This window comes from Epinephelus lanceolatus, chromosome 22, assembly GCF_041903045.1.
Source record: "Epinephelus lanceolatus isolate andai-2023 chromosome 22, ASM4190304v1, whole genome shotgun sequence".
NCBI classification, from domain to species: domain Eukaryota; kingdom Metazoa; phylum Chordata; class Actinopteri; order Perciformes; family Serranidae; genus Epinephelus; species Epinephelus lanceolatus.
Genome location: NC_135755.1, coordinates 10,710,501 through 10,738,256, shown reverse-complemented (window position 1 = coordinate 10,738,256; position 27,756 = coordinate 10,710,501). Strand labels below are relative to the sequence as shown.

The 27,756-nt window shown below is 40.7% G+C and overlaps 1 protein-coding gene across 5 annotated transcripts in view; it reads right to left on the bottom strand.

Annotated features, from left to right (window-relative positions):
• Positions 1 to 847: 847 nt before the first annotated feature.
• The window catches only part of LOC117246356 (active breakpoint cluster region-related protein), a 29,576-nt gene continuing 2,667 nt past the window's right edge, over positions 848 to 27,756 (bottom strand). For 4 of the 5 annotated variants that reach the window (XM_078163763.1, XM_033610214.2, XM_033610213.2 and 1 more), the window contains 20 exons: positions 26,309 to 26,413; positions 23,153 to 23,386; positions 16,440 to 16,547; positions 16,302 to 16,350; positions 16,167 to 16,219; positions 15,934 to 16,071; positions 15,716 to 15,837; positions 15,475 to 15,619; positions 13,918 to 14,031; positions 13,570 to 13,645; positions 11,862 to 11,957; positions 11,597 to 11,671; positions 11,387 to 11,484; positions 10,950 to 11,051; positions 6,297 to 6,463; positions 5,874 to 6,013; positions 3,502 to 3,636; positions 2,471 to 2,576; positions 2,189 to 2,330; positions 848 to 1,048 (listed from right to left, as the gene is read on the bottom strand). In XM_078163763.1, coding sequence (XP_078019889.1) covers positions 947 to 1,048; positions 2,189 to 2,330; positions 2,471 to 2,576; positions 3,502 to 3,636; positions 5,874 to 6,013; positions 6,297 to 6,463; positions 10,950 to 11,051; positions 11,387 to 11,484; positions 11,597 to 11,671; positions 11,862 to 11,957; positions 13,570 to 13,645; positions 13,918 to 14,031; positions 15,475 to 15,619; positions 15,716 to 15,837; positions 15,934 to 16,071; positions 16,167 to 16,219; positions 16,302 to 16,350; positions 16,440 to 16,547; positions 23,153 to 23,386; positions 26,309 to 26,413 — 2,307 coding nt within the window. In that variant the 3' untranslated portion in view covers positions 848 to 946. Of the gene's footprint in view, positions 1,049 to 2,188; positions 2,331 to 2,470; positions 2,577 to 2,624; positions 3,061 to 3,501; positions 3,637 to 5,873; positions 6,014 to 6,296; positions 6,464 to 10,949; positions 11,052 to 11,386; positions 11,485 to 11,596; positions 11,672 to 11,861; positions 11,958 to 13,569; positions 13,646 to 13,917; positions 14,032 to 15,474; positions 15,620 to 15,715; positions 15,838 to 15,933; positions 16,072 to 16,166; positions 16,220 to 16,301; positions 16,351 to 16,439; positions 16,548 to 23,152; positions 23,387 to 26,308; positions 26,414 to 27,756 lie in introns of those variants that run through there. The other variant, XM_078163764.1, reaches the window with a different exon arrangement.

Below are 27,756 nucleotides of genomic sequence, written 5' to 3'. Positions count from 1 at the left end.
TAAATTAACCCCTTATCTCGAGATAATGAAATTTTTAACGTGTGGTCTTGAGATTACAGCTTGAAAAAAAAAAAAAAATGCAAACACGGCTTTTTCCGGCTCAGTGGACTTTGAAACTCAATTTTTAAACTGATGTGGAAAAGTCCAAACAAAAAAAAGCTGCTATTATAACACACATGTAATTAGGTTTTAAACATTCAAACAGCTATTAAAGGCCGACATATTTTCAGGTCTTTGAGAATGAATGTAATGTTTTAATGTAATGTTTTTAACACTTGTCTTTTAGTATTTATTTGTTCTTTTAAATGTTATTAACTTTAAATATTTGAGCATTTATTATTGTTATTGTTTACTCTTGCTCTGTGAAGCACTGTAGGCTGCATGATTGTGTGAAAGGCGCTATATAAATAAAAAGTTTGACTGGATTTTCATTTAGTATATGGAAGAAGTGTGGAATAAGTTTGTCGGCAATCATTTTAAAATATCTTTATTTAGTGCAGTCGCATTTTGTCAGTCTAAAATTCTCTTTTTTGATTAGGTGGTGTTGCTGAGTATGTATGAAGAGGATGAACATAATAGTTTTAATGCAGGGATGGACACTGGAGCAGGACTAAACAAGCTTGTTGCTCCATTTTGGACATGAAATGTTAATTTAAGTTGCTTATTGAGAGTCTATTTACTGTTAATTAGTGATTTGTGTGTGTGTTTGTTTTTTATATTTATATTTTATTTTTTAAAAATCTTTGAAATAAAGTACATTGAATTCAATATGCTGCAACAGATTTAATTCAAACAAAATGTTACAACTGAGATTTTAGAAGTTGCAAAAAGTGACAAAAAGTCCATATTTCTTCTGAATAAATACTTTTATTGTCTCACCTTTCAAACGCAGATACATATATATTTACATAGTTTCCTGCCGGCCGTCGAGACACTGATGGTGGTCTCACATGTGGGTGGTCTCATCCTCAGGGTCTGTGTCATATGGCAGAGAGGTCTGGGCTTCAGGGAGGTTGTTGCACTGCAGGTAGCAGAAAAGCACTTGGACCTGAAACACACGCAGAAAAGTTTGTGAAGTGTCATTTAACCTGTTCGCTGCGGCTCCGTTTCTCATGAAAGTAGAGACTTTTTAATATTCGTCTTTGCCTAAGTAACATTCAAAAGACAAACTTATTTTACAGTAAAGTGATTTTTTTCTACATGTTGTCTATACCTTATTGTACATGAGTTTCTACCATGATACACCTTTTTTAAAGGGGAGGCCAATTTTTATATACTAATGGCATCAAACATACATTATACATAATGTCTCGGCTTTATCATATGGAGACATTTACATTTAACTTTTAACAACATGTATCAAAAGGGTTTTGTTTCAAAAAAGTTATTTGTAAATAATTTATCTATGTCCCGTGCTGTGGCTACTTTTGAAGACACTATATTTAAGTCCTCTTTATTTTTTATTAATTTTATTTTATTTAATTTTATTTTTTATGTATTTATTGTATTTTATTTAAATTTTTTTATTTTTTATTATTATTTTGTTGTATTTTATTTTTATGGAAATTTGTGGATTTTAGCAACCTGGAGCAATTTACACTTAAAAACTAATTTGTGGACAATTAAATTAATTTGTGGACATTTAAATTCATGGACTAATTTAATTTAATTTAATTTCATTTCATTTTTAATTTAATATTTTTTTAAATTCTATTTTATTTTATTTATTCATTTTTTTAATGGAACTTTGGGGACTTCAGCAACCTGGAGCGGTTTACAATTAAAAACTAACTGGTAAACGTATAAACAGACTCTATTATTTTTTAAATTTTACTTTACATTTAATTTTTACTTCTTTTTGTCAAAATTACTCTATATTTCCTTACAATTATTTCTGTTCTTGTCAGTGTGGAGAAGGCTTTATAAAAACAGCTTTTAAATTTTTACATGTTGCAAAATAATCACAACTAACTAAATAAATATAAAACATCTACAAATAATTTTAAAAATGAGACAATATTTTTGGAGTAATTACCTCAGTTTTTTTCTAAAACTACTTTTAAAATAAATTAAAATAATAAAATAAAAAAAAAAAAACTTCACCCTCACAAATACTGTTTTTCCAAAAGCAAAGACAAAACAAATCATCATTTTCTCCAAGCAGTACTTTTCGCTGCTTCATGCCCACCTGCACCACCACCTCCTGAGAGATATCCATGGTGGGGCCGTCATGTCCCAGTCCAACCACAGGAGGGCGTATGAGGCTGGGCCCGAACACTGTGGCCAGGTTCATCAGAGTCATCTTGTTGACGTCCTGCTTCTCAGAGACCCTGGGGAAAATGATTAAAAAAGAAATATTTAGTGCGGTGAACTGGCAGCAGCAAAACATCTACAGTGTCTATTATTATTTCCTGACAGATAATTCAGTCAGGAAGAGAGAGTTATGCTGTGTGTCTGATTGTTGTCAGACCGTTGGAGGTGATGCAGGAGGTAGAGGAAGGTGTGGCGGTTGGGTTCAGGACAGGAGTGCAGCAGGGACAACATGGAGACAAGCCGAGAGTTTATGTCCTGGATGTCTACAAGGGACAGAAACACATACAGACACATCATTCAGGGATCGGGCAGATTTAATTTCCTTTGGGATTGTATTCTACTACAGTATTCAACTGCTATTTTATCTTCCCTTTAGTTTAGCTTGCAGGGTTTTAAACCTTTATTTGCCGGTTTCTCACCGCAGAAGATGTATTCGGCTCTAATTTTGTCAATTGCTTCAATGAAGCCAAATGCAAGAAAAATCTCTTGTTACCCCTTCTTTTTCTTTTTGACAGGTGCCGCTCTGTCGCTTCGCCATCTCACCATCAAGTGAGACCCAAGTGCAGTTTTATTATCATATGGTGGAGGTGCGTGGAAGGGCAGAGGGGTTTGCTCTCTCTGCTGCAGGCTTTCCTCGTATGCGTGTGGAAGGGCAGACAGGTGTGATCTCTCTACCTTAGACTTTCTGCGTAGGCCCTAGGAAAGGCAGAGGGGCCCCAGTATGGAGCCATGCCGGCAAATATAATTCTGCAAATGGAAATAAAGTTTTCTTTGACTGAAGTGGTCCTGACTGAAATCTGCCGCTTTGTCTGTGACATTGGTGTAAGACACCAACGCACAGAGGCACCCTTCATGGCAGCATGATATGCACTAGGCAGCGGCAATTTGTAACTCTGCAGGCAACTCGTGCAATATATAGCCATATAATAATAATTTTCTATACAAATTTATTTATTCTTTTTTTAAATAAATGAATAAGCTTTTAATTTTTACACATTAAAATTATTACACCCTTTAAAATCAAGAGGGCTTCGTGACCCTCCATGGCTCTTTGGCGCCCCCAAAGGGGTTCTGAACATATGAAAACACACTTAAAAACCAGGTCTAAAGAGTTTAAAACAGCATAGTAATAGAACAAACAGCAGTTGAATCCCTCCAAGTCACAGTGAAGAACATCTTTTGTCTTACCCAGCGTCCTGGCCAGACCCTGAAACAGCTCAGTGGGCATGAGAGACTCCGGCAGCTCTCTGAGGTACAGTTTGAGAACACCAGAGACGGCGTTGACCTCAGCACTTCTCAGTCTGGTTACTGCTTCACGCAGATCTGAGGGGGGCAGACACATGGTGGCTGTGATCAGTATTACACCATCTTGTATTGGTGTACACTTCCTTCTTTAGAGGCATGTGCTGAGAATGTAGGCCAGCATCTTACTGTATGAGTCAGTGTACGTTCTTTTACAGTGGTGATGTGGCTTTATTTGCAGGCATGACAAACATGAATCAAAAAAATCCAACATGATTGTCATTTTTCAACTGTTGAATGGACTTTCAGTAGCAAACTAACCAGCTAGCTATCAATATATTGTTACTGGTGATTTGTGTGTGACAGTCCTGCATTTTGACATATTTCTAAGTTGCATTCCTGCCTTTGATGGCACATGACGCCCAAAATTTACCTTAACTACAGTGGCAAAGTTGCTGCCCTTGTTACTGCAGTGCAGACCAGGCCCCCAGGAAGTGTCCCGGGCTTTGAAGACAATTTTTTGTTGTGGCCAAACAGTGCAATTACACTGTCACATGATGCCTCACGGCCTAAAGACTTTTCCCAGTTGACTAGCACGGCGAAAATGAAGTCGGTAAATCAGTGAATATAGTTTTTTAGTGTCACAACGCCCGCAAAATGACTCGTTTCACTCTGAGGCTTTGATCCATTTCGTCCCATGGCATTTGGAAAGTCTAGAAGTGCCGCAAAATTAAATAATTTTATCCGCATTCAAGTTAGCGGAGCACTAAGCCAGAAGATGAAACCACCTGACTGCCGTTGAGTCCCTAGCTTGCTCTGTGGGCCGATCATGAATGAACTAGGAATGAACGGGGCCCCGCCTTCAATGCTGTATCCAGCTCTCTTCAAGCCCAGATCACACAGAAAGCATTTGGAAGGTTGCAAAACGCAAGGTTGTTTTTTAAATCAAATGGCACAAGTAAAAGACTGTTGCTGCGCCTTTTTATCGTTGCCAGACAACCACCCCATCACCTCCTCACCCTCACCTTGCTGCTTATTTATTTGACAGTAATCAGTATCTAGTTCCTGAAATGTTGAGGCAGAGGGTACTCTCTGTAGCTCTGGTTGAGGGTGAGAGGCAGTCAGCAGATAAACGGAGATCTGTGTGGGTACATGAGATCCTAAAAAAGAGGCTGGATCATGGGGAGTACCACCAGTTGGTCCAGGAGCTTCTCCTCCATGATGGCCACTAACAGGCATATTCTAGGATGACTCGGGGGCAGTCTGCCAACCTGCTGTCTATCGTCTGGCCGTATAGCTCTGGGTATCCAGCAACCACTACCACCAGTTTCTCCTCCATTGTTTACCAACTGTAAACTTGTTGTTGTGACCACTACAGAAGGCCCGCCTCTCAAATCATCTGATTGGACAACGGAGAAAAAAGCGGAGATGACGTGGGGCACTTTTCCGTGATGGTAGGGGTATGGTTTGCTAACCTTAGCCTACAGAGCATTGTTGGCTAACGCACCAGCTAGTTGGCTGGTAGTGAAGAGTGTTTTTATTTGGTGACTTTTTTGAATGTTTGATAGCGTAAAACTTCAAGTTGTGAACAAATGAAGAGTGTCCATGCTCTTCTATCCCCATCAGATAAATGGTAAAATCACTGTGATAATACCGTTATTGTCAGAGTCGCACCTGTTTCCGTAAACATCAGCAACTACCCATAACGAATCTTGGTCCTGAAGGGTCGTCCCATTTTATAGGGGAAGATTTCAACCACTACCCCAAAGCTCCAGAGGGCAAAGAGGCACTCGGAAACAAAGGGTAGAGGTAACCCAACATAGCGCTTGATTTACCACCAACTCCCCAATGACCCTTATAATTCTATTTTAACTACATGTGGCTATAAGCGCTGATCTTTGTGAGTCGGACTGTTGTTGCAGTGAGGCTCATTTCCATAGAAAGGGGCCAAATTATCAACAAATTTACTGATATGACCTAATCTGAATACATGCAAATAGCACAGGGACACTGAGGCGCTGTTTGCTAAGCGTTGCCATTAGCAGTGCATTTCACACTTTGCAGACGCACTGACAATTACAGTTTATTTTTGTCTTATTCTTGCAAGTTTCGCTGCTGCTAAAGCCGCAGAGTCTTTTTGTGAATTCCCCCCTGAGTCTTGTTTTAGTCCCCAGGAAGCTGAGGTCTTCTTTGCTTCGGTATAGTGACCCAGTACCAAGTTTACAAACAACTAGTCAGAACTTTGGATAAAAAACTAAGCACACTCTTGCAACATATAACTCGCATGTCAACAGAAAACTTGCAGTGTGCTTTCTTACTGCTGTTGAACGCAGTCTTGAGTGCGTTGATGTCACTGGTGGTTCCTGAGACCCTGTAGATGCCCACCTCGTCCATGCCTCTCCTCTCCACCTCCTCCACGCAGCAGCGCACCACATGTGGGACGAGCACTCCCTCCTGCCTGACGGAGAATTGAAAGTGTTGAGAAAGAAGGAAAAGCACCTCAGATGTTTGATACGATGCGCTTGTTTCATTTCATGTCAGATTCCATTATTGCCACACTTCTGCTTCTCTTCACCCGACTCTCCCACACAACACACCGCCTCACTTCTTAAAACCAGCTGCAGAAAAAACAGCACACGAGGGAAATAAAACTGCAGACTGAGCTGCTGCTTTCAGTTTCAAGCCTTTAAGACGCTCCCGTGAGCCCTGGCAGGGTCAGCGACAGTTCTGGAGAGACTTACTGAGCCACAGTTTGAATGGGGACACAGAAGACAGGTTGCTGTTGTTGAGGCGTGGAGCTCGGGGGTTCGAGAGGGTGGGGACAGTACTTCAGGGATAGAGTCACCTCCACCTGGCCGAGGTGTAGAGTCTGTCTCCTCCATCTCTTAGTCAAGGTTTTAGAATCCAACTGACAAACAAAATATAAGAAAAAAGACAGCAGAGAAATAAATATTCATATTATGAATCTAAGCATTAATTGATTTCTGGCCAGCTGGGGGCAGCAACACAAGCTGAAAAGACAACATTGCCATATGATGAACATGTTTCACTCTCTTTACCAACTGGCTCTAAAATGCTCCAGTATGTGGTTATATGCATATAACTGTGTCTGTTAGCAGTTTGGTGCTGGGCTGGTAACATACAGTCAGTTTATCTGAGCGTTTCTTGCCAATAACAGCTGGAAACAGTGATAGGAGCTGTGGGAGTGAACCCAAAAGATGACCAAAACAATGAGCTGAAAGACGCTAAAAAGCCCTGCAGAGCCGAGGTAAACGCATTCTCACTTGCAACTTGTCAAATATGGCAGCTTGTAAAATCTATTTATACAGCGCTTTTCACAGCCATAGGTCACAAGGTGTTTTGCAAGGGCAGTATGCATCATACAAGAAAGAAAACATAGACAATAAAGTGACTACGTTTGAACAGTACATACCGCTTGTCTTAACAGGTGTGTCTTTAGCTGGCTTTAAAAAGAAAGTGTCCTCAAAATAAACTGCCGTGCATACAGGAAACTTGGGTTTCCTCACCAAAAACAACACATTCTCACTCTGATCTTGTCACATATCGACGTTTGGTCATGGACTTTCCACGTCCACATACGACAAGGTACCCTGGGTGCGTTGGTTGTTGACGTTCATGGACACCGTGTCAACTTCTGCCTGTTACATGCATTGTCTTCTTTCAAAATACACTTCTGTTTTCACAGGAAATTTACCGTTTACATACAGTATCTGTCAAAATAAAAGCACTACATCGGTACAACACTGTGAATTGACGTTTTTTTCCCTTCATCAACTAACGCAAGTGGTTAGGTTTAGGAAACCAGAACAGGGTTTGGCTTTATAATCTTGCACCAGACAGTATCCGACATGATGTCAGGCACCAGCCTCCCGGTATCATGCCGACATTAAAGGGCGACTTTTTTCAATGATTTCTGATGCCCAAGCACCGGTTTTCGATGACTTCGGCCAAGTACAAAATTACTTTGATTATCGGCAATGCCTCTGAACTGACTTCTGCCAGCCACGCCAGCAACTTGCAGTTTAGTTTTTGGCTTTACAATCTTACAGGAAGTGAACACCGGCCTTCCGGGTGGAAGTCGGTGTTTATTGGACCCACCATTACCACTCCCACTTGCTTCACTTAAACTTGCGCCACTTTAACTTTTGTTCTTGTCCCACCGCGTTTCCCCCTGGGTGCCGTTTAACTATAACAGTGAACATCCACGTAACATGCCGACGTTAAAGTGATAGTTCAGGTTTTTGGACATGAAGTTGTGTGAAACGGTGACCATCTGTAGCTCTGATGTGACGGTGTCACTACTCTCAACGAGCCTCCTGCTCTGAGAAATGGCCCGTAGCTTACCGGAGAAAAAGTAGTTCTGAAGATGTACGGGGGACACGTAACCAAAAGGGTTTAAGCTACAAAAAAGTATGCATGTGTTTTGTTAGACTATTTCAATAATTTTGGGACTATTTTCTGGCCAGTATCACTCCGCCGTGCAGGTCCGCAAGACAACATGCCAACAGAAATCAATTAGACAGTTCATCACCATGCCGTGCAGGTGCGCAGGATAGCAACGGCTAATGAAAACTTCATCAGCTGTTTCCAACAGAGAACCAGTAGGCTATTATTAGTGAGGAAGAAGATGTACTAGCCCTATATATACCTACTACTACAGCGCAAACACCGGCTCAGGCTCACGACACACCCTCAGCTGCTGTAGGTAAACAGAGGAATACCAAAATGGTGCGAACATGTCATTTCCCCAGCTGTGGGAATAAAAACATCGCAGTTGTGTCGTGAGCCTGAGCACGGCGGAGTGATACTGGCCAGAAAATAGTCCCAAATGATAGCAAGGTCTGACGTAATGCGGGGATGTTTTAAAATTATTGAAATAGTCTAACAAAACACATGCATACTTTATTGTAGCTTAAAACCTTTTGGTTACGTGTCCCCCGTACATCTTCAGAGCTACTTTTTCTCCGGTAAGCTACGGGTCATTTCTCAGAGCAGGAGGCTCGTTGAGAGTAGTGACACGGTCACATCAGAGCTACAGTGGTGGAAAAAAGTTTTCGGACACCCTTAAAATTTTACACAATCTCAAATATTATCATGAAATATTTGTGGAAAAATCTTTTTTGTGTTTCAAAAGGTGTGGCTGCATTAGTCAGATACAAACAAATACAAATTATATTTTTTTGTTTATTGTTTACAAGAAAAACTAACAAAACTAAATTCTTGACAGTTTCAATATGTCAGTTCTCAACATTGTCGGTATCAGAGTCAACAAATAACAGAATGTGTTCAAAACTGAACAAAAAATAAATAAACCATCACATCATCAAATTAATATTTAGTAGTCCTGCCATCGGCACGTAGTAGAGCTCTAATCCTGGCTGGCATGTTCCCCACGAGCCTTTCACACTGTTGAGGGGTAATCTTGTCCCATTCTTCTTGAATTACTGCTTTTAATTCTTCTAAATTCTTTGGTTTATGCTTTGAAACAGACCTTTTGATAATCCACCACAGATTTTCAATGGGGCTCATGTCTGGGGATTGAGCTGGCCACTCTAAGACCTGGATACTGTGCTCCTGCAGCCAAGTTCTACTGGCCTTGGATGTGTGGCAAGGGGCATTATCTTGTTGAAACATCCAGTTTTTACCTCGACGAACAGTGCACACGCAGAAGGGAGCATGTGGGTTTCGAGAATGGTACAATACTTGGTAGAGTTTAATGTGCCATCACAGACAGTGAGATGACCAACACCAGCAGCACTCATGAATCCCCAAACCATGATACTGCCTCCACCATGCTTGACAGTAGGTACTGTACATGCTGGAGATAATGCTTCGCCTGGCCTTCTGCGTACGCTCACATTAGTAGGAGAAAGATAAAGCTGGAAACTGGACTCATCTGACCACAAAATCTTCTTCCAATTCCTGGCTGTCCAGTTCTTGTGTGCCTGGGCCCAACGACGCCGGGCTAACCTCTGTCTCTCATTGATCAGGGGCTTCTTGATAGCCTTGTAGGACCTTAAGCCATGATCTAAAAGTCGGCCACATACAGTGCGGGTGGAACACTGGACACCAGTTTGGTTTGACCACTGCTGCTGAAGCTCCTGTGATGTCATTCGGCGGTTTTGCCTGCACATGCAGATCAGGATGCGGTCATTTCTTGCTGAAGAAACCCTTGGACGCCCAGATCTTGGTTTGTCTCCCAAGCTGTTGGTTCGTCTGTATTTCTGCAGAGTGTATCCAACTGCTGAAGGACTGCATCTGCACTTCCTGGCTATCTGGAGGCAGCTGTACCCTTCCTGGCTGAGAATCTTTATCTTCAGGCGTGTTTCCTGCGTTAGGTTCCTTGTTTTAGCCATTTTTGCGTCTGAAGAACTTTCAAATGTGCTGGCTTTATGTAGACACGAAGCTTGGCAACAAAAATTGTATCTTTTAATAAAAAGAATGACCTTCATCACTGGTACCAAAATGACCCAATACTCAAAATTTCTTATGTATTTTTATGGAACCAATCAATTTTAAGTTTTTAATGGCTTTTTTAGGATTTATTTAGTATTTTGGCTGTGACTGTACTAAAAGAAATTGCACTTGAAGACCTAAGAGTGATTCTTAATGCAATATTTCACAAATGCATGGGGTGTCCGAAAACTTTTTTCCACCACTGTACAGATGGTCAGCGTTTCACACAACTTCGTGTCCAAAAACCTGAACTATCACTTTAATGGATGGCTTTTTTTTGTCGGTGTCAAGTCACTGCCCAAGCGCTGTATTTTGATGACTTCAGAGTGAGACCAGGTTGCCAAAACTTCTTTAGCTTTAGGCAACAAAACTACTTGTTTATATTGAGAGAAAAGATCATGATTTGGGTTAAAATAACTACGTTTTTACATAACTTACGGCAACGAGTATGTTACAAATATGCCATAGTTATGCACAGTAACTACGTTACAGAGTACTTTTGCTTTCACATGGGACATGAACAGCAGTCTTCTGGTTGAAAGTCCTGTGTTTGTTTGACTCATCTACCACCCCTTCATCCCATGCTACGCAGACTTTTTTACTCTCCATTCTACATCATTGTCGTGGATGAGTTCACACTGGAGTTAGTTTAAATGCTGATGCGTCTTTTACACACACTAAAAGTTGCCATGTGTGTTGGAATCAGACACCAACAACCACCCACCAAGCTTCCAAATCTGACACCTGAGCAAGAGCGTAGGTTTCGTTTTAACATTGGCCAGGATACATATGAAAAGAGGGGTGGAGGTTGGGGATCTGCCACCAGAAAATTGAGCATCAAACACTTACTTTCCTGCATTCTGGTAATTTTTTTATGACACCTGACTTAAAACCTGGCCCTCAGTCCATCTTCATACCTTCACAGAAGCTTTCCCCAGGACGCTACCATCCCGTCCATCAGACTGACTCACGCAGAGCACCCTCAGCTCCTGCGCTCCGTCCACCTGGAACGACAGCTCCTGTTTTCACAGAGAGAAAGAAGGTGGTGTTAAAAACTGGCAACGACAGCAGTGTCCTGACGCTACAACAGGAGCATTCATGTCAGATTTAAGCCTTTTGATCCTGGCTACCAGTTGGGTTTAGTGTAGGTTTTACTGCCGCTGATCATGTTTAAAGCGAGGCACGGTCTGGCCGCAGCGCCGACTTTTAAATCCTGCTGAAGCCTGACATCATGTCGGATACTGTCTAGACATGAAGAAGTCATTTACCACCCTGCACTGGCTGATGGATCATCTGCCTTTCAGATTAGTTTTATGTCACTTTTATTTTGTAAAAAGAAGAACTGCACTCTGACCTGGTCCCAGTGTGGGTTGAGGCTGTGGATTGACGAGTGTGTCTGGGCCTGTTTATCGTAAAACTCGTAACCATCCACTTCCACACACACATACGCACCTGAAAAAGAAGAACCAAAAACTATGACCTCCAGCTCATCATTCAGATAGAGGATGTGCTCACCAGCCTTTCTATCTCTGTGGTGATTAAAAAAGAAATATCATAAACATACAGGCTGGCTGCTGCAGGCCGCAGGCGGAGTGGATCGCCACACTCAGAGTCCCACACAGAGACGCCTCGTCCTCCACTGGTTAGAGACAAAGACATTAATATCCTGGAGCTGAGCAAGACGCCAGAGACATACTGTAAAGTGTCAGAGGTTTGAGGCCAGCATTAACAGATCAAAAGCACAGAGTCTGTGTATCTTATTTCAGATACAGGATGTGATCCTGCAAGTGAGGAAAACAGGACAGAGGTCAGAGAGGCAGCGGTTGTACCAGCGTTTGTGCTGTGGAGCGGAGGCTGCTGGGTCATTCTCAGTTTCACACATGCACTGGTGAGGGTGAGCAAGTCTGGAGGGACAGTTTCTATGTCTGATGAACAACACACAGCAAATATAGACACAGATCAGCTCACAGTAACACAGAAACACCACATTAGACTGAGTTATGATGCTCGTGCTCCAACTGGTATTGTACAACTTATAGATTAAAATCGAGGAGAGTAGCTGAAGGCCTCAGACCTTAAAAAAAAAAAAAAAAAAACTTTCATTGTTACCATCTTTAGTGCGACTTCATGAAATCAGTGTGTTCTTAACGGTTTATAGTTTTTTACATAAAAAAACCTTATCGCTTAATTGTGTTTAATTTATTTATCTTTTACTCATTTTATTCTGTAGTTCAATTTCATATAATTTTTCTTATTGTTTTTTTTAATTTAATTCATTATTTTATTATTTATTCATTATTTAATTTTTATTCATTTTATTCTGTATTTAAATTTCATATTATTTTTTAAATTTAATTCATTGTGTTATTTATTTATTTATTCATTAATTCATTATTTACTTTTTATTAATTCTACTCTGTATTTTAAGTTCATATTATTTTTTTAAATTGTATGCATTTTCTTATCTATCAAGTTTTATTCATTTTATACTGTATTTTCATTTCATATTATTTTGTATTGTTTTTTAAATTTAATTCATTTTATTATTTATTCATTATTTATTTTTTATTCATTTAATTCTGTATCTTAATTTCATATCATTTTTAATTTTTTTATATTTTATGCATTTTTTATTATTTATTTATTCAATGATTATTTTTTATTCATTTTATTCTGTATTTTAATTTCATATTATTTATTGTTTTTAAAATTTTATTCATTCATTATTCATCTTTTATTCATTTTATTCTGTATTTTAATTCATATTATTTTTTAATTGTTTTTTATTCAAATAATTTATTATTTATTTTACGCTCTATTTCAATCATTTAAGTTATTATTTTATTCTTTATTTTATTCTATTCTTTGATTTGTTTATTTTTTTTATTTTTTTGTTTTTGTTTGTTTTTCCTCTTTATATAATTTCATTTATTGTATTCTATTTCTATTTATTTTAATTATAATTGTTTTGCACTATTTTTCTAGTTTCATTTATTCATGTATTTATCCATTTATATATTCCTTAAATTGTCTAAGTAGTTAACCCATTGAATGTTGTCATGGGTGATGGGAGGTGGGGATATGTTAAGTCCACACACGTTTATACAGTGAAGTGTCACAATTGTATTAACAAAATTTCAGAATAAACTTTGTTAAAAACAAATTCAGGCTGAAGACGAATGAACGAATGGCCATCACCAAAGTTTGCTAAAACACAAAGTAATACCATCAAATTACATGTTGTGGTCAGACTATCAGAGCAAAACCCAAAATATTTAGTTTATATTAACATTTTGGACACTGGAATGACACATGTGACCTCAGAGGAAGGTGTTTTAGGGTCCACAAGACATTTCAAGTTTGTTTCACACCTATGCAGATTGATTCACACCTGCATCCCACCCAACACCATCACTTACTACTCCTCAAAAACCAGCATGATGTTGACACCTCTGTGTATGTACTGCCCTACAGATGTCTTGAATTCAAACTCAACTCAACTATAGTAATGAGATTGGCCCAAAGCTGTGAACTTACTGTCTGTGGTGAGTTTGTGAATGGCTTCCCTCCATTCTTCCAGCTCGTACAGGGACGAGAAGAGGAGAGTGTGACTCTGCAGAGACAAAGCAGGTTGGCCCTATTGTGCTTTTGGGGTTTTCCCCTCGTCATTAGTGTGTTATATAGCATGTTTCTGCCTCTAGAAGGTCTGCTACTGTAAGTAAAAGAAAATAAAGGCCTTAGCTGTAGGCCTCGTCTAAGTGCCTAACCAAAGCTTTTGTTTAAAATGCTTTTGCTACTCAGCTTACAGTCATTGTATTAGTCAAAACTATGACTTTACTGACACTATGATGATGTGTGTGTATCTGTGTGTGTATGTGTGTGTACCTTGCCACTTGGACTGTGCAGCTCCAGTGTGTAAACAGGTGAGTGTGTGAGCAGCATCAGCTCCATCTGCTCCAGTTTCTTCCGGCTGCGAGCTGCAAAGCCCCTGGACCCCCTCTGTACACAAACATTTATATTTCACTGGCTGTTAAACACTGGTCACTCTCGTCTCTCTGTATCTGACACATGAATATATAGGAGCCTGTTTCCACTGGTGTGATGAGGAAAACGTGCTGTGGTCACCATGAGAAACTCTCCATACAGTGAGTTACAGTGTTGAGGTAGAGCATGAGAAAGGTCATCCGTCCATCTTCATCCATCCACCCATTTCTATCCACCCATTCATCCACATCCATCCATCCACCCACCCACCCACCCACCCATCCATCCACATCTATGCACCCATCCATCCACATCCATCCATCCACCCATCCACCCATCCACATCTATGCACCCATCCATCCACATCCACCCACCCACCCACATCCATCCATCCACCCACTCATCCATCCATCCACATCTATGCACCCATCCATCCACATCCATCCACATCCATCCACCCACCCACATCTATGCACCCATCCATCCACATCCATCCATCCACCCATCCACATCTATGCACCCATCCATCCACATCCACCCACCCACCCACATCCATCCATCCACCCACTCATCCATCCATCCACATCTATGCACCCATCCATCCACATCCATCCACCCACCCACATCTATGCACCCATCCATCCACATCCATCCATCCATCCACCCACCCACATCTATGCACCCATCCATCCATCCACCCACATCTATGCACCCATCCATCCACCCACCCACATCTATGCACCCATCCATCCATCCACCCACATCTATGCACCCATCCATCCACCCACCCACATCTATGCACCCATCCATCCATCCACCCACATCTATGCACCCATCCATCCACCCACCCACATCTATGCACCCATCCATCCATCCACCCACATCTATGCACCCATCCATCCACATCCATCCATCCATGTACCCATCCATCCACATCTATGCACCCACCCATCCATCCACCCACATCTATGCACCCATCCATCCACATCCATCCATCCATGTACCCATCCATCCACATCTATGCACCCACCCATCCATCCATCCACATCTATGCACCCATCCATCCACCCACCCATCCACCCACATCTATGCACCCATCCATCCATCCATCCATCCATCCATCCACATCTATGCACCCATCCATCCATCCATCCATCCATCCATTCACCCACATCTATGCATCCATTCACCCACATCTATGCATCCATCCACCCACATCTATGCATCCATCCACCCATCCATCCACATCTATGCATCCATCCACCCATCCATCCATCCATCCAGACTCTCATCCCGGCCGTTTCACTCTCGGCTGCACACCGCCCCAGTGCATGCTGGAGGTCGCAGTGTGATGAAACCAACAGAACCACATCACATGAGAATGTTTCTCATTATAATTACCTACAGGATCTTTTTTTCCCATGACACTGGTGGAAACGGGCTACCAAACAAACATACCATTTGTTGCCGTAGGAGGTGCATCTTGATTCTTATGGTGTGTAAACGATGGTGTGCGTCTGGTGAACGTGCCTGGTCCGCAACCCAGCGAAGTTTGAGACCAGCGAGGGGCAGATACCAGCAGAACCTGTACTGGTCCTGCTTCCTGGAAGAATACATGCAGCGTTTTAAACTAATGGTCTCTGAAAAAATGAGGACCACATTTCCCTCAAGCCCCTTTGCATTCTCTTGCTGCTCTCACCCTCTGGTTGCATGTTTGAATCTGGTGCACAACAGGAGGTCAGTGTAAAGGAAGAGGTGACGCAGGCTGCGGTCCCCCTCGCTCGCATCCACCACAAAGCCGTCACGCATCAGCTGACGCCTCTAGAAGTGACACACAAACACATACGTGGTCACAAGTGCAGGTGTCAAAGAGGACAGGTGCACATCTTGGCCAGATTTTGTAGTGTTAAGCCTCACCATGCCGTGACTGAGTGTGACCTCTCGTTTGCACTGTGAACTCTCGTTGACACCAGACAGGAAGCTGCGAGACAATCTCAGGGCTTCCTGTAAGGGCGCGTAATCTCCGTGCTCCACTGGTGTCGTCTTCAGGAGGTCCTACAAGATCACAGAGAGGTTGCCAAGTCAGGAAATGACACGTGGGGGAAATGTAGGAGATGATGGTGGAGTTTAATTATCCAGGGTTTTCTCACACGCAGCACAAGTGTGGTCTTGGTTACTCGGTCCAAAGGCTTGTATAGTAGAGCTGTAGAAACAAAGATAGCAATCAGACACTGTCAGCCTACTAGTTTTTAAAAAACAACGACAACAAATTTAGGAGTGTGTACCTTCAAATGTGTACTTGGTTTTGTCGGAGCCGTTATGAGACATCATGCTCTGCAGAGATAAAGTGAGACTGGTGAGGATAACTTTGTACACATTTTGTTACAGAAGGTGCTCCTCTGGTGGGGCAGAGTGTGTAGTACCTGGGCCAGAGTTCGGAAGCGAGGGTCCGAGTGTGTGCACTTGCGAACAACTTCCACAGCTTCCTCATAGTTTCCAATGAAACCGCCGTACACACCGATCTGGTTCACCTACAAAGGCAGAATAACAGATGGATGAATGGGTGGAGGAAAAGTGAATCACTGCATTACTCAAGTTTGGTGATTACCAATGTGACCTTTGTCCATCCATGTGACGAGATGCCATGCTTTAATGAAAACCACACTTATTTCCCATACTACCTTTGCTGGAATACCTGTATTCACCCTCCGCCCAAACCGCTCAGTTTTGGCACCTGTGTCTTTGAGCTCGTCCCAAAAAACCCTGGTCTGCTCCGACCAAGCCCCCAGCAAGAGCACCAGGCTTTGAAGCCAAATCTACATAGTGGTCAAAAGTGGAACTACACCATCTGGGTCCGTCTCGTGATGCCATGGGGGCCAAAAAGACTTTCCCGTAGACTTAGATTGTGAGAGACGTCTAATCAGTGGATACATTTTTTGTGTCACAACCAACATATTCTTACTCCAACCTCGTCACATAGATGTTTGGTCATGTCCAGATATGACGTGCAAGGTACCCTGGGTGTGTTGGTTGTCAACTTCAGTCTGTAACATGCATTGTCTTCTTTCAAAATACATAGGAAATTTTATGTTTGCACACAGTCTCTTTCAAAATAAACACACTACATCAGTACAATGACGCAAATTGACTTTTTTCCATTCAACAACTGCACATGGTTAATTTTAGCCAACACACGTACGTAGTAGGGTTTTGGAAGAAACGGGGTTTGGCATTACAATCAATGACAGACAGTGGCTGTGACATTTGGTTTGATAACATTGGGTAAGTCTAGAAGCATGCTAAAATTATTTTATCTCCATTCAAGTTAGCGGAGCGCTAAACCAGAGGTTAGCTATTTGGTCAGTGGAAGCTGGCTAACAAGCCAAGTGCATGTTTTCCTTATGTTAGCATGTAGCTACATGTAGCAGTGTACTTGCAGCAAGGGAATGACTGTAACAGAGTATATTGGCAATTTCTACAATGAAAAAAATCACCAATAAAAGCTTCTACACCAAAAAACCCTTTTGATTAAGAAAAAAAAAAAAAATCAAATGTTTGCAAATCAGACCAGGCGTCGAATTAGGACAGGCCTTTGTCGAAATGTGTAGCCACACCGGGCTAGTAAAGGGGTTTGGGGGTTTAATTGACCTATGGCTAAGTCCCACCCTCAAACGCGATGAGCCAATCACAAGCTATGTTTCCATCCAAAAGTGATTCGAATCACTGGGAAATGCGCATTAAAACAAATACGAATCCTGTATGTTTCCATTAAATTTACGGACTTTAGTGAAAACTACGAACTCGCGCAAGTTTTCCGCAGAACCAGAAACAAAACAAGTCTCACATTCTTCTTCGACGTTTTCTGCCGGTTGGCAACCAGCTTGTAAATGCATTACCGCCTTCCCGACCCGGAGTGTGGATATCACCATGGAGAGAGGTGCGCTACGTCAGACTTAATTCCAACATAACTGTTTCCATCCCCGATTTCGTAAATCAACATTTTTTCGAATCAACAAACGCGGCTAAAGTGAGCGTATTTTAGTTTGTACAAATCAGGGGATTTTAATTTGAATTTTGGCGTTTCCATCATAATTTTCTGATGCGATACTTCTAGATGCGCATCTAAACAGGCTGATGGAAACATGGCTACAGTGCGTATGGCCATTCCCATACACTCGGACATTCTCTGCCTGGACGTCCATTGAGTTTAAAAATGGTAAAACTGTGTGCATGGGGTACATGCAACTCCGACACAAGGTATCCTGAGAGGTGTATTTTTTACACTTTAAACCACATCTCAACCGAGAAAAGTGTCTCCTTTGGATAAAGTTGTGTGGTAACGTTAGACCACAACATCAACTCAACGTGAATAAGATTAACAATTATGTCTATATCTGTTCTAAGGTAAGTCAACATTGTGTTTGAGGCAACATATTGTCACTTTGCTGGAAAGAAATATAAAGTTATCTTTAACATCTCTAGCTAACGTTAGCTAAAGTTGTCTCAACGTTAGCTCCTAGCTGTGTTGTTCATCATGTCACCTTGTTTGCTGGGAGTTCATTAGCCTGTTTTGTTCTAGTTTTGTACTTTGGTGATCGTACATCATTGTTAGCTGTTGTCCAAAGGGCTCTAGTTAAGCTAACGTTAACTTCTGGAGCTTAGCTTCATTAACTTATCTGTAACGGCAGAGATAACAAAGGTTGGCAAACGTTATGCTGAATGATTCAGTGTAAATACTGTAGCACCAAACTAACGGAGAGACACTCTTGGTAAAGATGGTAAAAGGCTGTTATCCTTTTCTCATATTCTGAGCCAAAAACCTTAACTTCAGTGGCACTTTAACTTGTTGTCTTTGATGGCGATGGCAACGAGATGCGGTTCACAAGCGTACACTGTGACCTGTAAATTTTGGCTTGTAATTTAAGCTTTTCATCGACCTTCTCACCAATAAAATGATGAATATATCCCTCCAATGCGTAGTTTAGGCCCTTTTGGTTACTTTTCAATGACATCTGATCGTTATGTCCCCAAAAATCATCAATTGCCTCCTGCAAAATGTGAAGTTTTAGGGCATATCATAAAATAGAGAATAGCATAACATGTCCCCTTTAATATTAGGAAATCTGGGTTTGGGTTTGGGTTTGCAGATCTCCACCATAAGGGTCTACAATTTGCATTTTATTGTGCAGCCCTGTGTTGTAGAATGACAATAAATAAACCTTGAACCTGTTTATTTAAGTCTCAAAACTTTACATAGGCACTTGTGACCAGTGAGGAGAAAGTGTGAAATTAAACTAAAAGCAGTTTGTCTTGCAGTTTTTTTTATTTCATGTTCTAGATAAAGTGGTTTTAGTAAAGCTCTACCTGGCTCCCCAGTATTTTAAATGAGAAATGACAAATGTTTTCAATCAGCCAAAATAAGTGGAAACACCTGTGCAGGTGTGTGGGGCCGTTACAAATTACATTGAGAAACAAATTACAAAGAATCCCATGGTGAAAACACATGTGTGTATTGTGGGGGAAGATGTGGGGGGTGGCCTAAATCCCTGAAACTATGAGGTTTTTAAAATGCCTTAAATTTTGTGTCACTTGACTGGATCGGCATATCAATGGAGCAAAATATCTATACACCAAATTCCTACGCTATGTTTAAAATTAGTCACATCTTTTTATGTGGTAGGAGTGAAATTAGTCATCCTCGACATCTGTTATGTTGTGGTTTCAGAATGATGAAGACAGCTGGAGAAAAATTAGATACAATATAAGATGAAGGCTGCGCAGAAGCTGGGCAACCATCTTTTATTCTCCCAGATCATGTACAGATTTTTAGGCATTTATTATCTCACATGGCTGGAAAAATAAAATTGCGTATAGCTGCTGTGAATGGGGAAAAGTCTCCTTGGGGAGCCCCCACCTCCCCAATAAAGGTTTGTTCATTCATTCCTTGTCTGTGCGTCCTGTATCATCTGCCCGAGGGTTAAATCTTGTACTAATGCTGTAGGCCTACATGTTTGTGTATTGGCACCATTTTTCTCGCAAAACAACTTCAGATTATAAAAACGTGATTAAATTTCATGAGTCTGTAAACAAGTGCGTATAAATACATCTGTAGTTTTCACTCGGGACCGGTGTAATTCAGGTTTGCTATCATTGCAGACACCTGAGATCATGTCCTGTTTTTTCTGGGAACGTGGGGGATTTTAATTTTCTGAGGAGGCTGCACGCTCCGTCATTATTAGCTTAATGAAATCCCTCAGCCAGTTATTTCCGTACTTTCTCATTCATAAGAATGATTCTTGGTACAGAAAGGAATGCCAGTGTTAACAGACGTTGTATTCCTCTGGATTTTCCCGATTTCAGGGGTTTAATAGAGATGGTTTAGATGGACCATGGACACTCAAAGAACATATAAACGAGAAGCATATAAATTTAGTTTAAGAACTGTTATGAGTGCTAAAGATAAGCCAGTACTAGGAACAGGATCCTGAACCCTTTTACTGTACGTTCACACCAACAGTAGCTATGTTTCCATCCAAAAGTGATTTGAATCATTGGGAAATGCGCATTAAAACAAATACGAATCCTGTGTGTTTCCATCAAATGTACGGACTTTGGTGAAAACTACGAACTCGCGCGAGTTTTCTGCAGAACCGGAAACAAAACAAGTCTCGCATTGTTCTTCTTCGACGTTTTCTGCCGGTTGGCAACCAGCTTGTAAATGCATTACCGCCTTCCCGACCCGAGTGTGGATATCACCATGGAGGGAGGTGCACTACGTCAGACTTAATTCCAACATAACTGTTTCCATCCCCCGTTTTGCGAATCAACATTTTTTCCAATCAACCAAAACCCGGCTAAAGCGAGTGTATTTTAGTTTGTGTGAATCAGGGGATTTTAATTCGAATTTTGGCGTTTCCATAATAATTTTCTGATGCGATACTTCTAGATCTACACAGGCTGATGGAAACATGGCTAGTGACCAGAGCTTCCAAAACGGCGGAAGTCATTCATTTTCAATGAGAGCCCAGCGACTTGGGCGACCTGGTTGTCAGCCGTGCATCTTGGGCGAGTTTGAAATGTTGGTTTGGTTTTATTCATATCAAAATGGTATATATTTAACATACTGTCCATGCAAACATATAAAAATAAGGTTAAATGATATAAAACAACGTATAAATAACCTAAAAAACACGCTATGCATTAAAATTCAGAGCAAAGACAAAATGAGGGGAGCTGTGTAAAGCACAGAAAGCAAGAAATTGTTATTAATTTGTGCACAAAAGTAGACATTTAAACCACACTGACCTGCCTGTGGGTCAAACTAATTTTTTTTTTTAAATAATATAATATAATAACATGACTGTGTGAAGATGCTCTGGTGAATGTGAATGTTAATTTGAGTTGGGTTTTTGGGAATTGATGACTAAAATGTGCAATATTCAGTCTCCATTTTACTCCGTTTTGGTCCCAATTCCTGAGAAATAAATATCTGGATCTTTAGTAAATACTTTAAATTTTCACAGACTTGTCGCTAACTGAGTCTGTCTGTTGAGCAACTAGTGTAAAATTGCTAAAAACAGTGATAATTAGGTTGATGCGAGCCCTGTGAATGGAACAAAACCAACCAAATCACCAGAATAAATGTTGACTGAAATTGTCCAAATGTGTAATTAAAAATACCTCGTTTTGTTGCAACAAACACAGCCAGAAATGTCCCAACACCTTGTTAACCAATAACCAGATTTGTCACCATAAACACGGCTAAAAATGTCCTGATATGTTGTTAAAAAATACCTGAAATGTCCCGACATTCATTAATAAATATGCAGTTATGTCGCAACAAACCTGGCTTGAAAACGTCCTGATGTGTCTTTAAAAAAATACCTATTTTGTTGCGACAAACACAGTTGAAAATGTCATTTAAAAATACCTGGATTTGTCCCAACTAACAATGCTGGAAATGTCTAGATGTGTTACTAAAAGAACTAATTTGCATGGAACAAACCTGGCTGAAAATGTCCCACTGTGTCATTAAAAAATACCTGATTTTGTCACGACAAACACAGCTGGAAATGTCCTGACGTGCCGTTAAAGAATACCCTGTATTGTCACAATTACCAGGGCTGTAAATGTTCTGATGTGATATTAAAAATACCTGGTTTGCATGCAACAAACCTGGCTGGAAATGTCCCGACACCTTGTTAATGAATAGGCAGTTTTATCGCAACAAAACTGGCTGAAAATGTCCCACTGTGTTGTAAAACATACCTGGTTTTGTCGCAACAAACGCAGCCAGAATTGTCCCGAATTCTATTTAACAAATACACAGTTTTGTTGCAACAAACCTGGCTGGGAATGTCCCGACATGGTGTTAAACAATACCTGGTTTTGTTACAACAAACACAGAAAGAAATGTCCCAACATCTTATTAAAAAATACACAGTTTTGTCTTCACAAAACTGGCTGAAAATGTCCTGATGTGCCGTTAAAAAATACCCTATTTTGTCCCAACTAACACTGCTGGAAATGTCGAGATGTGTTGTTAAAAAATACCTGGTTTTGCTGCTATAAACACACCTGGAATTGCCTTGACGTGTTGCTAAAAAATGAGCAATTTTGTTGCCGCAAACACAGCCAGAAATGTCCCAACGTCTTGTTGAAAATACATGCTGTTGTTGTTTGTTGGTAAGCTTGGCAGCCATCTTGCCAAGGTGTCACACCATGTGCTATCCCCTCCTCCTCCTAATGAGAAACTTAGCTCATGTATGTAATCTGAACTATGCCGCTTTAGAGACGGTGATATGACACATATGAGACATAAAAATCTAACATATGCATGGTGTGCAGGAATGTACAATGCAAACATTTTATTTTGACATCTTAGCTGACCAAACCAGTGAAGCTGCAGGCCATAAAACCAAAACAACGGGCTGAAAGATGCTAAAACGCTCTGTAGAACACATGGTCATGATCATTTGATCCACTGTTTCAGAGCTACTTTACAAAAAGGGAAATTAGATTTTTCTTTCTTTGTGTCACTGACCCGTGTGGGACCCCTTCTTTTCCACTGTTTCTTTGTGGATTCCTAATCAAAGTGCGACGCAGGACACGAGCACTAATAGTTAAGAGAACGTACCATTTTCAGAAACAGGTCTCCCACCATCAGCTCAAAGCCTGTGTAGCTCATCTTTGCTTCTTCACCAGTGCTGGGATCAGTGGGGCAGTGTGAGCTCAGCCGGTCCTTCAGGCCAGAGTAGAAGCTTTGGTGCATGTCTCTGAGCTCAGGCACCTGGTAGAAAACAGTCTGGACCTGTTGACTGGACAGGACGGGCTGAGAGGTCCCGGCCGAAGCACGCAGAGCCTTCATGGGCTACAGGAAGGAAAAAATTATATTTAACTGAGCTATAAGCAGAGAGGCTAAAGGCCAGCTAACGTAGGCGATGAGAACAAGCTGGTGTGTAGAGGATAAAATAAAAAAGAGAAATGGGCAGTGGTGCGGCGAGAAAAGGAAGAATGTTTTAACACACTGAGTCGAGTGCACAGTTCACATTTCCTACAAAACCTCAAAGCTTCACTCACCAGCAGCCTGTCAACTTTGACATATACACTCAAACCACTGCTGACAAACGGCAAGCAAATACACACACACACACGCACACACTCTGCTGAGCAACAATAGCACAGACAAAACATCAACTTTCTGAGTCATTTTGCACATTCACACTTTATTTCTTGTTGGGGTTAAATGAGTCACATCTTCTAAGAATGAGGAAACACCGGGTGTGCTGTTGCTGTTAATAGCAAACAGAAAAAAAAGAAGAAATTGACAAAGAAAGCGTTCAGTCACTCGTTATTGCACCAACTTCCTGCTTTGAATCTAAGTCTGCTCTTATCAGGAGCAGGCACGTGCACAGATAGCCCCCCAGGTGGTGTTCACACATGCACTTTTGCCCTCGGTCTAGTTAAGTGCGCTTATTGCAAGACTATTTTTTTTAAAATTTCCTTCAATAATTTTATGTTTTAGTTTTTAAATTTGGTCCATGGCATCAGTTTGTAGTTAAAAGTGTGAATCTGAGTTGAGCCTATTTCTTCCCTCTCCAGCCTCCCTGGTGGCAGCCACACGTAAATCAAGCGCCCTGCAGAGCAGCATCATGTCTTCATTATCTGCCATCATGGACAGCCAGGTAACCACAGTGTTTGCCCTCAGCCTCAGCTTTGTTTGTGCTGTGAAATGAAACCACTCAGTACAGACAGGCTAATTTAAGCAATAACCAACCGTTACCAACAAGCTAGTCTGGTGGAAATTCACACCGTCTCCCTCCAACTCTCCGCCAGATGTGAGCGGAGACAGACGCCGAATTGCTTTCCCCACTTCTGCACATCTTTTTAAACCAAAATTCAACCTGAAATAAAGTTTATATCTCCCACGTTGCATCTCTGATACTTAATTTACACAAAAATTACATGTAGTTTGGGGCGTAAAGAGCGCGGAGCTGCTTGTTTCTGTTCTCTGGAATTCGTAAACAATATTTAAAGCTTCTTTAGAAGATAATTATGATAAGAGGAGAGGAGAGGAGAGTAACATGTAACAAGCGTAAACTGTATGTTTACAGTGGACATGGAAGTTTATTAATGAGGGGAAACAGTATGAAAATTATTCTGAAAAGATGCAGTATGCATGTAACAAACTGAAAGTGTAAGTTTCCTTTAACTACAGAATTTTATTTTGAAACGATGCTAAATGCGCATAATGAGTGGAAACTGCAAGTTTCCCGTGAACATGGGGGTTTATATTGAAAAGACGCTGTATGCATATAACAAGCATAAACTGTATGTTTACAGTGGACATGGGAGTTTATTTTGAAAAGACACAGAGTGCCCGTAACAAGCAGAAACTGATGTATCGAGTGAAAACGGTAGCTTATTTTGAAAAGACATTGCATGTAGTACCGAGCAGAAATGGAACGCTTCCTGTAAACACTCAAGTTTATTTTGAAAGACACTGTATGTATATAGCAGGTGAAAACTGCATGTTTACTGTGAACTTGGAAGTTTATTAATGAGGGGAAACAGTATGAAAATTATTCTGAAAAGATGCAGTATGCATGTCACAAACTGAAAGTGTAAGTTTTCTTTAACTACAGAATTTTATTTTGAAACGATGCTAAATGCGCATAATGAGTGGAAACTGCAAGTTTCCCGTGAACATGGGGGTTTATATTGAAAAGACGCTGTATGCATATAACAAGCATAAACTGTATGTTTACAGTGGACATGGGAGTTTATTTTGAAAAGACACAGAGTGCCCGTAACAAGCAGAAACTGATGTATCGAGTGAAAACGGTAGCTTATTTTGAAAAGACATTGCATGTAGTACCGAGCAGAAATGGAACGCTTCCTGTAAACACTCAAGTTTATTTTGAAAGACACTGTATGTATATAGCAGGTGAAAACTGCATGTTTACTGTGAACTTGGAAGTTTATTTTGAAAAAACACTGCATATAGTAACAAGCAGAAACTTTGTGTTTCCTGTGAACACGTGAGTTTGTTGTGAAAAGACACCGAATGCCTGCAACCGATGTTTCAAGGGAATATGGAAGTTTATTTTGAAACAACATTATATGCATTAATTTTTGAAAAGATACTGAATGCATGTAACAAGGAGAGGAGAGGAGAGGAGAGGAGAATGCACTTAGCCTGATTGCTGCAACTGAACACAGGCCGACTCCACTTTTCTAGATACCAGTATCATGATTAGCCGCTGTTTTGTTAGCATTCAATTAGCATGACATTAGCTAGCTTATCCTTGTCCGGATAACAGAGTGCCCCGGCTAACTGGCTGCTAGCTTTAGCTTTATTTTAACTGTACAGATGTGAGTGGCATCAAACTTTTGATTAAAAAAAAGGGGAACCTCGTCTGATGAAGAACAATCCATTTGTGGTTTAGCACGGAAGCTGATTAATGAAGACAAAATCTTGTATGACACAATCTCCCATGCACGTGACTGCTGCTCACATACAGTTAACACATACAAAACGAAGGAAAGACCTCTTCTGTGTGTTCATGGAAAGTTAATTTAAACACATCCTGATTCTCCTTCAGGCCACACGATAAAGAAACTTCATATTTTTATATGGTGGCAGCAGAAAAGCAAAGAGGAAGTTTAACAGTAATAATTATGTCAACAGTGTTTTTCCCCTTTTTGCATTGTGGAATAGCCCGGAGAGTAACACGAGTTTCGATGCTAAAATAAGAGAACTTGTTTCCATGTATATGTGTGTGTATGTTACCATCAGCAGGGTCTCCAGCTCCCTCAGATAAACCTCCTCACTCTCCAGGATGCCTTTCAGGACCACAAGCCTCCTCTCCAGCATCTCCTCCGGGCTGCATAACGTCTGAAATCACACAGGCATTCAACACATACACCACAGTCAGTCTCAAAATCATGACAATACATTCAGTCAGAGACGCTGCAAATGGAGCAACTTATAGCTGACCTTTGACATGGTTACAGTTATCATCACAACAACGGAAGTAAACCTAAGTGAAGTCATCATTTTCAAGGGAGAGAACTGAATTGAATTTGTTTTTGTGACTTCTTGGCAAACAAAGTAAATTTGCTCACACCATGAAGCTCATAAAATGTTATATATTTCCCTATTTGACATAATAAAACTCACTTCTGTATTTTACCATCTACTTTAAATGTGGTCCTTCTTCAATACCTTTCTAATTACTAGTCAGAAGACAGCGAGGAAGTGAAGCCACTGTCAACAAAACAGTGAAATATACTGATTTTTGTTCTTCATTTTCATTCCCTGTCCCTTCTGACAAACATTTTCTGACAGACTAAAGGTCTGATGTCGGCTGGACATTGAGGCAGATATGGCTTCATGTATTGTTTTCTGTATAATGTGGTATTCTTCAAAATTGATAGGTGGATGAATAGCCAACAGACCTTTCCACAAATATAAGGTGTAACCTGAGGACCTGTTAGTAGCTTTTTTATAGTATTGAAACAATTTTGGTTGCATCTCAGTCCCAGGTCGCCAAATACTTTAAACATTATAATATAGATGCTTTGTCACACCCCTCAGCCATCTGTCTGTGACGCACCAAGCTTTCAACAAACTCCAATGTGAACCCGTCCATGGCAATACTAGACACTCAGAGCAGCTGGTGCAGAATGAAGACGTTTCCTCTGAACACAGCACCTCTACATCTCTACCTTGGAATTTTTCGTGTGTACACGCAAGTTTAGTTTGAAAGACATTGTTTGCATATAACAAACGAAAACTGCATGTTTATGGTGAACTTGGAAGTTTATTTTGAAAAGACACTGTATATAGTAACAGGCAGAAACTCTATGGTTCATGTGAACACATGAGTTTGTTGTGAAAAGACACAGAATGCCTGTAACTGATGTTTCAAGGGAACATGGAAGTTTATTTTGAAAAGATAATGTATGTAGTAATCAGCAGAAACTGAATGTGTCCTTTGTACGCACAAGTTTATTTTGAAAAGACATTGTCTGCATTTAATGAGCATAAACTCTATGTTTCCTGTGAACATATGAGTTTATTTTGAAAAGATACTGAATGCATGAAACAAGCGGAAACTGATGTTTCGTGAAAACACAAGTTTATTTTGAAAAGACGCTGTACGCACGTCACATGCGGAAACTCTAATTTTTACTCTGAACAGAGAAGTTTATTTTGAAAGGTGCGGGATGCCTGTC